At 42.9% G+C, this 15,233-nt stretch overlaps 1 protein-coding gene across 2 annotated transcripts in view; it reads right to left on the minus strand.

The window, feature by feature from the left end:
- RASAL2 (RAS protein activator like 2) overlaps positions 1 to 15,233 on the minus strand; it is a 272,437-nt gene that overhangs the window by 130,156 nt on the left and 127,048 nt on the right. For both annotated transcript variants that reach the window (XM_054587721.1, XM_054587720.1), the window contains exons 2-3: positions 14,187 to 14,314; positions 3,345 to 3,471 (exon numbers count right to left, since the gene is read on the minus strand). In XM_054587721.1, coding sequence (XP_054443696.1) covers positions 3,345 to 3,471; positions 14,187 to 14,314 — 255 coding nt within the window. The remainder of the gene's footprint in view (positions 1 to 3,344; positions 3,472 to 14,186; positions 14,315 to 15,233) is intronic.

The following is a 15,233-nucleotide window of genomic DNA, read 5'->3' on the forward strand; positions in this document are numbered from 1 at the left end:
TCAACAATGTGTAATGCACAACTACAGGCATTTCTATCTTTTGACATTCAAAAGTTTTTTCACTAGTCTGAAGTCTCTGAGGTACGGAAGTTCCTCAGAGATCCTGTACGTTCATAGAGCTCCTTTCTGTTAGGACTTCTCTGAAGCAGAGTAAAAGGCCCATGTCTTTTCCGAGCGGGCATGTCTTCACAGCTGAGTGTGTCATACCTAATACAGCATGTAGGCCACGGATTTACCTTTGCACAACCTGATCGGCCCCCCTCGGGGTTCCTCTCCTGGAGAAGAACAAAGGGAATCCAGAGGATGGAAAGTGTGAGAACCACACAAAAACAGAAAGGCTTCCCTGTACACATTTGACTCGGCTTTCTCATTTGGAAACAAGCTTCTGGAATTTTCCTTCTTCTTCTCTGGCCTCCCCCCCCCGCCCCCCCGGCTAGTGCTTCCTTGTCTTCCTAGCCTCTGGAGGTACCAGGGCTTGGTCTTGGACTCCTCTCTTCCACCTGTACACATTTCTCTGGTGACTGCATTCAATCTCACAGCGTCAAACACCATCTCTTCGCTAAAATCCTGCAATTTATATTTCCAGTTTATACCTTCCCCTTGATTCTCAGACTCACATAAGAGCCTCAAACTTAACATGTCCCAAATTGAGCCCCTGGTTAATCCCACTTTCCAACTTGCTTCCCCCACAGTCTCTCTCAATTTAAAAAATAACGACTTGATTCTTCTTGCTGCTCTAGCCAAAATCCCTCATTTTCTGTTTCTCACTTCCCACCTCCAGTCAATTCGTAAGTCCTGCTGGCTCTACCTCCAAATGCGGTCAGAACCCGGTCGCTTCTCAGCCTCCCCACTGCCCCGCTAAGCCACCCCTCGTTTAGATCGCGGCGACAGTGCTTGCACCCCTCGTTTAGATCGCGGTGACAGTGCTTGGACCGGTGAACCCCCACGTTGGCGGCCCTGCTCTCAGCTGGGAAGCCGAGGTTTCCCCCGCCTCACGGAGTAAAAGCCAAAGCCCTTCTGATGACCTACAGGGCCCTCGTGATCTGCTCAGTGATGTCACCTGCTACTGCCCTCCCGTCTTCACTCCACGCAGCCTCACTGGCCTCGATGCCGCTCCCGGGACACCCATCACACTCTCCTTTATACTGGCCGCCCCCCTGGGAGACGCTCTCTCCCAGCTATCCACATGCCTGACTCCCACACTTTTATCAGATATGGACTCAAATGTCACTTAACAGTGAGGCATTCTTTGGTCACCTTAGCTAAAATTACACTTCCTTGACGCTTTCTATTTCCATTCCATACGTATTTTTTTTTCTTTGTACTTATCACCACCCAGCACAGTGTATATTTGACTTATTATTCTTGCTTATTGTCTGTCATTCCTGTAAGCTTCACAAGGGGAGAGAGTTTTGTCTATTTTTTCACTGTTGTATCTTGAATGCCTAGAACAGTATCTGGCACATAGTTGTCACTCAGTAACTATTTGCTGCATAAACAAAAAGGTTTATTTCTTAATTAAAAATCAGTAAAAGCCACACAGTATGCCGCAATAATAACATGTACTGTGGACAGTCACCAACGATCTGTCTTCCTAATTACATAAGAACCTTCTAAAGGCAGAAGTGTTATCTTACACCCCGGTTCATTCTAGGGACCAGCACAGCATGTTCCACACACAGCAATTATTCAATTTAGTGTTTGACAGCAGGAAATTTTGCTTAAAGACAAAGCACCAGGAGATAAAAATAGAACAACAGAATCATGATCTAATTCAACATTAGACTGGCATGTAAGAAGAAGTGGCTCTAAAAGTAGTCCTTTCCCCTTTAATATTTATGAGCCATAGCCCTCAGTGCTAATTTAGGACATCCACTCCAGAAATGATCATGGGCTGCTGAGAGTCGAGACCTGCTGTCTAGGACAAAAGGCGGGCTGGCTCTCGACTGAGCACCGTGGCAACCTCATCCTACTTTACGACATCGTTCTTGCCGCTATAAAATTATAATCATTCTTCAGACTCTGAATATACATCCTCTGTGGGTGAAAGCTTGTCAAAGTTTCCTAGAGAAGTGACAAGATAGTCATCAACATAACACTGTAAGTAGGGACACCAAAGGAGTTGAAAGAAGGTGACTCTGCACCCGTCTAATTCACACAGGACTTGTCTGTGAGGTGCAAACAGGCTGCACATGCAAAGGTGACGCCCAGACCGGTCTGCAGCCCAACCCGGACACCTACTCTGGTTGCGACACACGCGGAAGAAGCACGACACAGACTCAGCAAGAGGACAATTGTACTTCTCCCAGTGTGACTCCTGGGAGAAAAGTGTTTGCTGACCTACTTTCTAGAAAACCGACAACTGTTACAGGGCAAAAAGAGAAATAAAGGGTTCAAATTCTCACTAAGACTTCAGAGGTCCATTTAAAATACGAAGAGAAATGAAGAAAAAGGCAAACCACCCCCCCGCCAACAAATCCTAGTATTCAAAAACACAAGCAAAATCACAGTCATCCATATTAACCAACATACAAACAATAAATAGTTGTTTTATCTACTTAGCAAATGTTTATGACGAAATGTCTTAACATTCACTAAGCAAATAATAGAACAATGCAAAACACTTCCTATATTTCAAATCCTCTCGTTATTTTACTTAATTTTAATTATATTTCCTTAAAATTACCTGATCTGTCTAACTATCCATATATCCATTGGTTAGCATGTAAAACATGACACAGTGCATTTGGTAGGAAACGGAAAGAGCTGCTTTGATGTTAACGTTAATTCCTTTAATGTATGACAATTCATGTTGTTTTTTTTTTTTATTTCACTCTTCTGTCACCCACTGTAACCATAGTCCCAAGTATAACTTAGATGGGATATGTAAAATTAGCTCAGCTAAAGTAGCCTGATCTGACATTACATTATACAAGACAGAATCAGTACCTACGTGAACAGGACACAAACCACTCAACACGAAGTGTCCCCGCACTGCTGATTCCCCAGCGAACCTCAGAACTCCAACAAGATCACCCAATGGACTTCCAAAATTTAAAGACAGGCAGTCAACTCAGAAACAACACACCATCCAACTTGTCCTGGACTGTACACAGCAAACTTACAATGCTCAGATAAATTTTATCTCTGTAAAGTAACTTTGCTGACCCTTGGTTATAAAGAATAGAACTTTCTAATGACCTCTCACCCTTGGATAACATACTATATTTCAATGAGCCTCATTAACAGGAAGTGCAAGATGTTTTGTTTTATTGTAACACTCAATAACAAGTCCATTAATTACCGGATAAAAGCCAGGAATTTCTTTCCTTTTCGTAGCTTACCCAGTTTAGCAGCGCCCTCTGGTGGGTACTCAGGAAACTGACCCTCGGAAGGGACACTGACAGTTCTCCTTAGGCATCTCCCTTTGGCGGAATCGGCCTGCTGCTCCGCTCCTCCCTCCGCGGGGACCTAGTGAAGCGAAAGGAGAAGGAGATGAATCTGAACAGTGAGCACGCCAGGACCACCCTCTGATCGAATTATGTTTCTAGTTAATAAAGACGAGGGCTTGTCATCATCAGAGCAAAGTAGAAGAAATGAAGAAACAAAGTATACACAATAGTAAAGTATTATCAATCCTTTTCCGGAAGCTTTTCTTTAAAAAGAAAACCAAAAGATCAGGAAAGGTGAGTATGTAAATTAGCATACTTGAAGTATGTACAGCTCACATCCAGGTGTGTGCCTGTTTTGGGAGCTCAGAAAACAAAACAAAACACCCACACAAGTAAAAGATTCTTTTACATTGGAAACTGGTTCACAGGCTCCAATCTGGCCCCGCACTCAATAAGGTAAATGGAAATGAAAGTCAACCAGAAGGATTCAGCTACAACATTCTCTTAAATGGTTATGTTACAGAAAAGTAGTAAAATCACCCAACTTTTTTTCAGTTTTAGAATTAAGCACTTAGAGATAGTCAATAAAGTACATTTTCAGTGAAAACTTATATTGACACCTAAATAAAATGGCATGCTTTCTTCCAAAAGTGAGATTAGTTTTTGATATCCTAAAACATTTTTTCTGGCATAGTTTCAGAAACGCATCCTGTGTTGTTGGTATATGCAGAATGAGAGCTATGAATGGGACGGAAGGTCTCTACAGGCAGTAACTATGAAAACTTACACGTTACCTGCGTAGAGTAACGGGAGGGCTCTGAGTTGCTTTCACAATGAGATCTTACTAGTAACCTTTATCAAAAGCATGGCCAGCAATTAATCATAGTTTCTAACTTCTTAGGGCTCCAGTACTGAAATGTCAACAATTTCAATAACAATGACTAGCACTGAGTTCTTACTGCGTGCAAGGCTCTAGGATCCACACGTGTGACGTTCTCAGAGGGCCCCTGTTACTACCTGCCTCTTACAGACAAGGAATAGGTTATCTTAAGCCAGGACTGCAGTGCATACTTATCCCATCAACTGATGAGAAAGAGCGGGCACGAGCAGGCTCAAGCGTACACGCCTCTGCTCTGCCTCCGCATCCCGACCCCCACGACGGGGCTGGGGCGGCCACAAGGGAAGCTCGCTCTCCTGAGACTCTGGAGAGCAGTGTCTTCAACATGGACTGAAAGTTTTCACCCTCTTTCTAGGGCCCCAAATCACCATTTCCTCGTTACCATAACTATATGCTTACTGCTCACACACTGAGAGACAAAAAGCAGAATTAATAAAGGTAAAAATTCTAAAAATATAATAATGGCACCGATAAAGACACGGACTCTTCCAAAAGCACTCTGTAACATAAGACTTTACAAACAGTAATCTAAGTCATCCACCCCTTTCAGGATGGAAATTATTATCATCTCAACTTAAATAATTAAAAGAGTAGCACTGAGAGGTTAAACTGCTGCCTAGTGAGAGGTGAAAATGCAGCCTCCACCGGCCTTAAAGTAGAAAAGAAGACGGGGAAATTTGGGTGGAAAAGTTTGTATCTTTGAACAAATAGATGAACCTAAATATACATAACCATTCTCCTCATAATTTAAAAAATGTCTATTATCTGACCTAATGGAGGCCCCAGCCATTAAGAAAAAAGGTAGCAGTAATTTTTGCTATTACAGGAGGAAATGACCTATGATCTTTTCTATAGAAATTTATAAAGGTTATATTCAGGAAAAAAGTAAGAAATGGTTTCTATTATCATATACTTTGTCTCTACCATGTCTAAGGAGAGGATAAATGAAATATATCAAACTTCTTACTTGGGCCTAAAATTCACTCACAATTATTTTCTCAAAGTTTCCATGTAGACTCTTCACTTCCCAGTATTGTAACTTAAAATATAACCAAAGATTCCATTCAAAGTATGACTTATAGGTTATAGCATTTTACCTCTGACTTGGGACATATGGGACAATAGTTTTGACTCTAAACTTGCATTTCTTTTACAACACCATAGACTGCTTCTTACCTAAAATATTTTCAAAAGATATTGATCTACTTGAAAATTAGAGGGCTATTTCAAATATTTTCAAACTAAGCTGTAGTTCACCAATCTTAGTACACAGCCAAAGAGAATCAATCTTAGAAAGTCAACTTTAGAAAACCAATTTTGTCCATTATAATTGCCCCAATTTAGTTTACTAGTTCACATTTATTGTTTATACTGATTTACTCTTTAAAATGTGCACATCTCCCAGGTTCTATAACATGAGAGGATTTTTTTTTAACTTTTTTAGCCTTGTACTGTGCTCCTGAGTCCAATTTTCCCTCTGGGAGGAGGGAAAAAAAAAACACCAAGCACTTTAATTCATTCCATTTCTGATGAGGAAAATGAATGCAGTAAGGAGTCAATGGGCTTCTCAGGCACCTGAAATATGTAAATAACAAAGTCAGACTGAGCCTGACGCCTAGTCCTCTCGGTGAGCCCCCAGCCACCCGTGATGATGGAAGAGTGGCGCGCACAGATACATCCAGTTACTTCAAAAACATTATTCATATACATCTACCTCATATTTTCTACAAAACTGCCTTTCATTTTGTTTAGAACTATATATAAATTTATTTCAATTTCAATGTGTACATGCAGATTAAATAAAATAGCGAAGTAAAGGAAACCAAGATCATGCTAACAAGTAGAAGGAAGCCCTGTTACTTTCTTCCCTAAAGGACGCCTAAATGGCGTTCAAGCCTGCTGGGCCCGGATGCGGCGCACGCGCCTGCCGCCTGCCGGCGGAGAGCATCCCTCTGCTCCAAGCAGAGCGCAGTTCTGGATTCATCCGCTCGCTCTATGCGGCTTCTGCAGGAGCGTTTCCACAAACGAAGAGCTCTTTTGCTGAAAGTATCCACGTTCGGACTTTACCTTCTAGGAACACCGAACTGCTTGCGTCTCCCTAACATATTGCCTATTCTGTAGTTCAGTGCCTTTGCTTAGTTTGTGCACTCAGCTTAAAACATTTCCCTCACTTTCTTCTCTGTTCTATACCTAACAGGTAAAACTATTCATCCTGAGGCTGCAGACCGACATCGCCCCGCGTCCCACCAGTCGCATAAGGGAAGGTTAACAAGGTACACCTTCCTGAGGCTCCTCCCATGACAGATTTTCCTCTACCACTATACTTATTACATTGAATTAAAATTATTCCTTTGTGCAACTAATTCCATGTAAGTTAACAGCTTGCATCTTACCAGTCAATCCCCAAATCTTAAAATAGCTCCAACCACAAATGAATGAATGAATATTTAATAGGTAGAGAGGGTGGCCATTTTAGTTTAAGAAGAAAACATAACATCAGCCAAGAAGTTGGTAAGCATACGACTTTTTAATTTTATTTTGGAACAGGGAGTAGGCCAATTTAGTTAGCGCCTCTTAAAGGGGAGAAGTTGGGTAGAAGACCAAAATATATGATGGCCGCGCTGGAAGGCCTTAATCCCAAGCCGTGCATAATTCAGGAGGCGCCGGGAAACCACTCACGTGTGCAGATCAGAGGAACCGCAGCCTTTTAATTGGTCTTTCTCTTTCCCATCTCTCCCTCTTCTGATACGGCCTACAGATCAGTATTCATAACACATAACTTTGATCATATTCCTTCCTTTCTTAAGCTTCCCTTTGGTAACTGCCCATTACCAACAGCATCTTAATGACACAGAATATATTCCCTGAGAATAATGGATTTCTTTTATTCTATCCAGTTTATTTGTGCTATTTATCAAATGCTATTTTAAAATTATTTGTCTTATTTCCACAACTAAATTTGGTATGCAGGAGAGAGGAGAGAACTGTGCATTTTTCTTTATAACTCCTAATATAAAAATGCACACACAGGGACACGTTATATATCTGCTGAATGACTTGGAAATGGTTCTGAATGACATATGCCATGGGTAGTCACCCCAGGGGAAGTTAACAGTTGACTTTTGGCTGTTTGCACAAAAGCCTAACTGCTGTTTTCATTAATATATCTGAGTGTAAATAGTGTTTTCCAAAAGCAAGCAAAATATTTTTAATTATTTTAAAATTGCATTACTATTACCTTGCTGCCTGCTTTAAAAACTCCACGTACAGAAAGTAGGATCTGAATGAAGGAAAAGGGAGCCACATTTACACCTTTCCAAATGGCTTGTTATTGCCGAAGGACCTCACGTGGCTTTCTTTTATATTTTTATACTGGCTGCACCTCAGAGGGGTTCCCGATTGTCTTCTCTACCATTTCCCTCCACTCCTTAATCTCCAGTTTACTTGGTCTTATCTCCTGCAAGCAAAATGGAATTCAAATGGCCTCCTACACCCTCTTTAAACTGGCCTGCTGCCAAGCCAGCTGGGGCCTTTCCTGGCGTCCGGGAAGGGAAGTATATCTCATAACACATAAGCAATGTCTATTTACACGAAGCGACTTACTAAGCCAGCCAGTCATTTCTCAAGGTGATACTCCTGGCAGACTTCCTCTCAGCATTCTGCCCAGACCTACCCTTCTGCTACATTCCCAGATTGGCGATTGGTGTGTTTAACACCCTTCCCGTGTACCTCCCCCATGCAGACTTTTTCCCGTTTTCTGACAGGAACCCCGCAGAGTGAAGAGAGAGCATTACAGGATCCCACACACCACATGTGCGAGCGCCACTAGACTAATCTAATCCTCCCACGTCCCAGCAGTGCCTGGCTGCGGGTTCAGTTTAAACCCTTACCGATCCCTCTTAATTGATCTTTTTAACACAGCAGTAAACACCCCCGTGATTCGTTAAGGTTAAAAACAGCCTTTTTAGATCATTTTGAAAGGAAATTCCTTAAATTCCTTGTTTCAAGGAATCCTAAACTCCTCGGTGCAAACTTCCGAGGGTGAGGGTTACACGCCTCCTGATGGTGTGGGCGAGGGGCAGAGAGGGCTGCATGTTCTGGTCCACACACACACACGCATGCACACGCGCACACACACATACACATGAGATTTCCAATCATTTCTTGTCATGAAATTAATAGAATATTTAACTTATCATTCATGTAGCAGGTACAACAATGGCTTAACACTTTCTTATGCTGGAGACTTAATTCAGTTTTTCCAACCTAATGGTAGCACACCCCTGTCTCAGGGCACTAAATGTTTTGTAAACGGTTGCATGAGCTCCTCATCCCTCGCCTGGTCTCCTGCAGTAACCTTCCTGTTTCCTTCCACTTCCGCTCTCTCAATTTTCTACAGGACCAACAGAGCCACTTTCTGAGAAGCAAAGGTGATGACGTCCCTGCCCTGCTAAACACCTCCCCATGGTCCGAATCGCTTCCAGAATGAAGTCCAAATCCCTTAGATGGCCGTCAAGGCACTTTATTATTGAATTCTCGACAGCTATCACTTCTCCTCTTGCAAACTATATTACAAGAATTCTGAACGTTTGGTACTTTGTCAAGGAGAGAGACATTTCTTGACTCTGTATCCTTATACACATATGAAATAGCCTTCCCTTCTGTCCCTCCAGGTGAGCTTTTCTGCTGGTTCCTGGACAGGACCGCACCCTAAATTTCTCCTCCAAACCCTCCCTCGGTGTCCCCCTTGTCACACCACAGCCCGCTCCACGCAGCGTTTCAGTCAGGACCTCCCCCCCATGCTTATATTATAATCTTAAGAAAAAGTAATTTATTGAGGTGAAATCCATTCAACATGAAATTAACCATTTTAAGTAAATGAATTCAGTGGCATTTAGTATATTTGCACTGTTGTACAAACACCACCTATATGGAGTTCCAAATGGTTATAACTGAGATGCCCCCATAAAACTGCAATCACAATACTGCACACACAATAGATGCTCAATAAATAAAGACAGAATCACATTCAACAATGCAAAAGCACTTTATGGATTATTTTTATCATCTTTTATTATCTAGTTTTAGAAAAGAGTAAGGAATTAAGTCTTGTGTTCTGGGGAGATTTATAACACAAAAAGAAAAGATAGAAGGAAAGGTTCATCTCTTTTCAAACTTACATTAAGAAAATGGATCTTAAGGAATTAAAGTTTATAATTTGGCTTTTTCAAGATTTATTCAACAAATATTTATTGAGAATTTACCTATGTGTCAAGAATAAGCACTGAGGGATACAGCATTGAACAAAGTAGACAAAATCCTTGCCCTCAAGCCTACATTCCAGAAGAAGGAAAATAAATGTAATAAATAAATTCTATAGTATTTCAGAAGGTGACAAATGCTATGGGCCAAAAAAATTAGAGCCACACAATTAGATCAGATGTTCTAGAAGGAGATATGAGGAGGGTCTGCAATTTTAAAGAGGTGGTCAGGTGATATGTAAGCAAGGATCTGAAGGAGATGAGAAAGTGAGTCATTGAGATATTTTAAAGGAAAAGCCAAGGCTGAGGCCTAAAGGCAGGACAGCCCTGATGTGCCCAAGGACAGGGGCGAGGTCGGAATGGCTGGATCGTAGTGAGCCCTTGGGAGCTTGGAAGGATGGAGCTGTCCTTACTGATGACAGGGATGGCCTCTGGCAGGCGTGGGAGCGAAGGTGAGGGGCTCGGTGTGCACATATTGAAGAGAACCATTACATATCCAAGCAGAGGTGTGTGTGAGCAGAGATGGACATATGAGTCTAGAGAACTGAGATGCGTAGGCTTGAGACATAACAGTAGGAACCATCAGCATTAGAGGATGTCTGAAGTCTCTTATAAGAGTGGATGAGATGCTAAGGAAGTGAGAGCTGAGGACTGAACTCTGCAGCACCCCCGTAAAGACCTGGAGAGAAGAGAAAGCTACGGAGGCGACTCAGAAGGAGCTGCTGGAGAGGCAGGAGGAGCACTAAGGGAGCACGATCCCATGCAAGCCGAACGAAGAGAGTGGCTCTAGAAAAGGGAGCCAGCCATCGACTGCGTTAAATGCCACTGACAAATGAAGTGAGATGAGACCTGACCCCTGAATTTAGGAACCTGGAGGTCACCAGTGAGCTGAACAAGAGTAACCCGGGCAGAGCGGTATGGATAGCGGGGGCGCCCAACCCACAGCCCACAGGCTGCGTGCGGCCCAGGATGGCTATGAATGCGGCCCAACACAAAATCGTAAATTTACTTAAAACCCTTTTTTGCTCATCAGTTTTCATTAGTGTTTGCGCATTTAATGTGTGGCCCAAGACAACTCTTCTTCCAGTGTGGCCCAGAGACGCCAGAAGGTTGGACACCCCTGGATCAGTCTGAGTCAGGCAGGTTTAAGAGAGAACGAGAAGACAGGAATCAGAGATAATAAGCTTATAGGTTTTGAGAATTTGTGCTACTGAGGGAAGCAGAGAAAGGAATGTAACTGGAGGAGGAAGTGAGGTTGAAAGAGGCTATATTTTTCTGTTAAGATGGGAGAAATAACAGCGTGCTGGCGGAGGTGATCAAGTGGAGGGCAAAACACTGAAGACGTAAAGGGGTTGGGCTCCACCCTTGGAACAGGCGCCCATGCAGGGGCTGCCCGTTGGGCTGCGGGAAACCAAACCCCAGTCAAAGGAGGAAGTCAAGCATATGGAAGGAGGTGCCGGTGGGTCGGCGCCATGGTAATGACGTTCTGTTCTGAGTGCTTGAACCGTCTCGGTGAAGAAAGCAGCAGCAAAGTGATCAGCTGTGAGGCTAGCTGGGATTAGACCAGAGGAAGGGATGCAAAAAATGTCATCTTGGAAATCGCTTTGGATTGTGCTACTCGAAGTGTGATCCAGTGTCTGGTGCTGCTCTGCAAACTGTTCGCGGCTGGTAACGGTTTAACAGTGCAGAAACCGAGAAATGTGCCTGGTGTGATCGGTGGATTTGCCTCATTGTACAGCCCGCTTTCCATGACTACGTATAATTTTTGTAATTTTATTCCTTCTTTTCCTATGTTATGATCACTCTGTGTATATTTACTAAATTGTAATTTAATTTTTGTTAAATCTATTAAAAATTTGGGTTTGTATTTTTACCTTTTTAAAATTTCATTTTCCTTAATTCGTTTTATTGCTCACAATGAGGTGGGGAGAAAACCTGGTCCTTTGCCAGCCACTCATCCAGGAGACCAGACAGTGACTGCACTAGGGGGTGTTCTGCGACTGCCAGGCTGCGCTAGGGGCTCGCGTGGAGCTCATGGCCACGAGCGGGAAGGCCAGCAGCGCTGTGGAGTGATTTCCCCAACACACGTGGTGCTGCGCAGAAGCAGGGCAGGGAGATGGATGAGCAGGATTTAGTGAGCTATCCCGGGGCCCAGTGAGCATGCTGGTGCAAGGGAAGGGCAGGGGAACAGTGTGCAAGGGAGCAGTGACAAAGACCGGCCTGAAAATCCGGGCTGGGTGAAGAGGAAAGAAAGGATATCAGAGGTATGAGGGGTGGACGAGGTGACGGGGTCAATGGACCCTGGGTCCCAAAGGATTGAAGGAGTGTTGGAGATGAGCTAAAATAACAGGAGGTGATGGTCAGAGTAACATGCATGCAACTGAGCATATGAAGAAGGTGCAGCAATGAGGCAGGGAGAGGAAAAGACTCTAGAAAGAGAGGAGTTCAAGGAACTGAAAGCCATGTGTTGAAAGAATCACATCTCTGGATACAGACTCACAAATTAAGGCCAGAGAGGTGTTGTAGAAAATGACAATCAGCCAGTAGCAAAAATCAACAACAATAAGAGCGTGAGAGAGAGAGAGATGACTGGGGGTTAGAAGATGACTACCACATGAGAGTCAGAGTTTGGGCTTTTTAGGGAAAAGGAGGGAAAATAGACAGGAAGTGCCACAGAAAGAGGACGCGGACTATAGGCCGCATGGCCTGAGGGCTGTGGGAGAGAAAGAGCCCGCAATTGACAGGACTTCACGGAAGACAGAGGTTCTCATCAGACCAAGAAGTTAAAAGGCTCCTTCAGGGAGAGGTGGAAGCAAAGCTGAGCTTGCTGCCGATGGCCGGGAAGCTGCAGAGGGCACAGTGTGCGGGCTCCTCGGGGTAGGAAGGATGAGCGCAAGGCCAGGACAGAAAGGGGGACCTGCAGAGCCTGAGCGCAGCGCAGGAGATGAAGGGCTCCCAGATGCCAGGGGTCCCCATGACAACCGGCATAAAGCAGGTGAAGCGCCAAAGATATAGTGTTGAAAAGTATACATTATGGACAGTTATTTTATGAGACGAAAGGGACCCTGGCCTGTATTACTCAATTGATTAGTAATATCTAATCAATGGATTATATCTTGGTTCTAGATAAGGCATGCCTATGCTATCTATCCGTAGGCTATCACATTTCTGACAGTACTAAACTGAATAAAATGTAGGAAAGGGCATAAGGATGGCAAATGGATATGTTCATATTGGTCCTACTATATTAATAACTGATAAAAAAACTGCCAACAGAGTAGATTGGCTAAAATGTGCATTTTAAATTATCTATTTATTCAAATTGGTTAACTACAAATCTTCTACACTAATACTCTACCAGTTTTTATTATATATCTACTTAATATAAACACAGCAACATATACTGGATTCTGCTCCACAGAAAAGGGTGCCCTTTTTAAAAAAATTAAATTTAATATTAAAATATTACTTTATTTACTAAATTGATATTTATACACACACACACACACACACACTGCAATTAATCTTTCTCCCTCATCAAATTAGACCTTTTCTTCCCTTTCCTTCCATTTATCCCTCTTCTCTGTCAAGATCACATTCACTCATTTCTTTTAATGTTGTGGGGGTTGGGAATAAGATGGTTTAATGGCTCTACCAAATCAGAATGACATCAACTACCTGATAAATCACCAATAAGCAAATGAATCATTTGGATGTGGAAGGATTTGTACACTGAACAATTTGAGGAATAAAGTAGCCACAGTATACAGAAAGTTTACGGGTTGTCTGGTTTTTTTAATTTAGAGGGACAGAAAGTTTACAGGAACTAGAGCTAATTGCATTGTGTCGCTGCTCTGGACCTGCTCCCTGCATTCTCCCCCTCGCTGCGTGTTTCAGGAAGCAAACCTCCATGGCATGCAGGACGAGCCACCTTTCCCTCTGACTTCAGGTCAGGTTTGCACAGTAGGTAACACGGGCAAGAAATCGGAAGGCAGGAGAGGAGAGTGGGAATGTCCTTCTCCTGGCGTCCGCCACGCTGGCCGTTTGTGCCGGCCGAGGCTGAGGTCTTTGGGTAGGGCCACAGCAACTGTCCTGAGCCCTCTCAGGCAGCTCCAGTTTCCTGGGCCCCAGAAACACTGCTTCCTTCCCTTGACCTGAAGGTCTGGAGTGGTACCTGCTCTCCGCTGTTGCCAGGTCATGGTGCTGCACCAGCCTTTGGGGGTCCCTTATGTGGCCTATGCCTCTGTAAATAGTCCCTTCATCAAATCTCTTTCATTTAACTCACTGACTGTACCATTTGTCTGGTTAGGAGCTAGACTGATGTCATTTCCAATAGGCTGTATGGACCATTTTGGGGACCCGGTCTACCCATCCCAATCCATTCTCTTTCCAAATTACTCAACTCATCTCTGTCACGGTTCCTGAATGAAAGCAGGCCGGCTTGTTAAAGACCTCATTTCTTCATGGCAGTCACATACCGTTATGGCACTAGCAGCCCAGTAGTTCATCATTCATAATTCATAAATATGAATTCATCATTCATAAAGCCTCTGTTTTCATAAATGCAAATAAAAACTAGATCCCTTCAGGAGTTTGGAAAAGGGAAGTAGCTTTTCTCAGTAACATCCACCTCACCTCCTTCTCCTTGTTGAGCAACACCAACTGGCTGTCTGTGAGGATGCAGTACTTCCGCTCCCATGTTGTTGTCTCAGTGTAGGGTGACTGGCCACAAGACAGACGATGCGTAGGTGGCCCTTTCACATCTGTGTGACAAATATGAAAACCAAAGGCGACAAATCATTTTTCTGCTTAGCAAACTAGTACTTCAAATGTAACATTATTCAAAATCAAATTAAATAGAGATGAGTCTAAAGATGACTCTCAAGGATAAACTGAAAACTTTCTCTTAATAAAAACTTACAATACATAGAAGTAAAAACCTGTCTACAGTCTGCAGAAAAGAGGGCTGAAACACTCTTGGAAGAAATGGTAGCACAAACTTGGCACAGTGCTCCCCACTGAACATGCACTAAAATAATGGAAGGTCATTTCAGAGCTAAACCAGTATCATTCCACCTGAACTGGTGAGGGTGGCTCAGAGGCAGAGCAAGAGACAGCACCCTGGTCTCTAGGAGAAGGAGGATGTTGCTCTGCACTTGGAGAGTACTATTGACCCAGAACTGAAAGAGTGAAGTTAGCAGCAGCCTAAACATTTAAAATGGCTTCATTTCTAGTCACTCACAAGAATTAGAAACATTTAAACTATAGCATATTACCACTAGAGGCCAGTAATGTCTTAAATTCATAGGAAGCAATTTCCTCAAGGAAGTTCTAAACATGTTACCCTCATGTCTGTTAGAGGCAGAAGTATACAATATTTATCAGTATTTACCATATCAGGAATTAAAACATGTCTCAACTCTTCTGTCTCATTTCCCTATAAAATACCAAATGGTTACTACTATACTTGGTTATGTTAACATTTTTGGATATCAACTGTTCACTCATTTGGGCTATTGTAAACGTTAAAACAGCATATCTTAAGATATTTAATATCTTAAATAAGACTTCTATGACAGTTCAATATATATAGCAAAAGTTCTTTAGCCATGAAGAACTAATTCCTTTCAGGAATATACTTGCAGGGATCATTTAAAATGCCTAAGTTACTGCAGAGGAGCA

The sequence above is a fragment of the Pteronotus mesoamericanus genome, unplaced genomic scaffold (genome assembly GCF_021234165.1).
Source record: "Pteronotus mesoamericanus isolate MK-2021 breed Mesoamerican mustached bat unplaced genomic scaffold, CSHL_Meso_final scaffold_1186, whole genome shotgun sequence".
Lineage (NCBI taxonomy): Eukaryota > Metazoa > Chordata > Mammalia > Chiroptera > Mormoopidae > Pteronotus > Pteronotus mesoamericanus.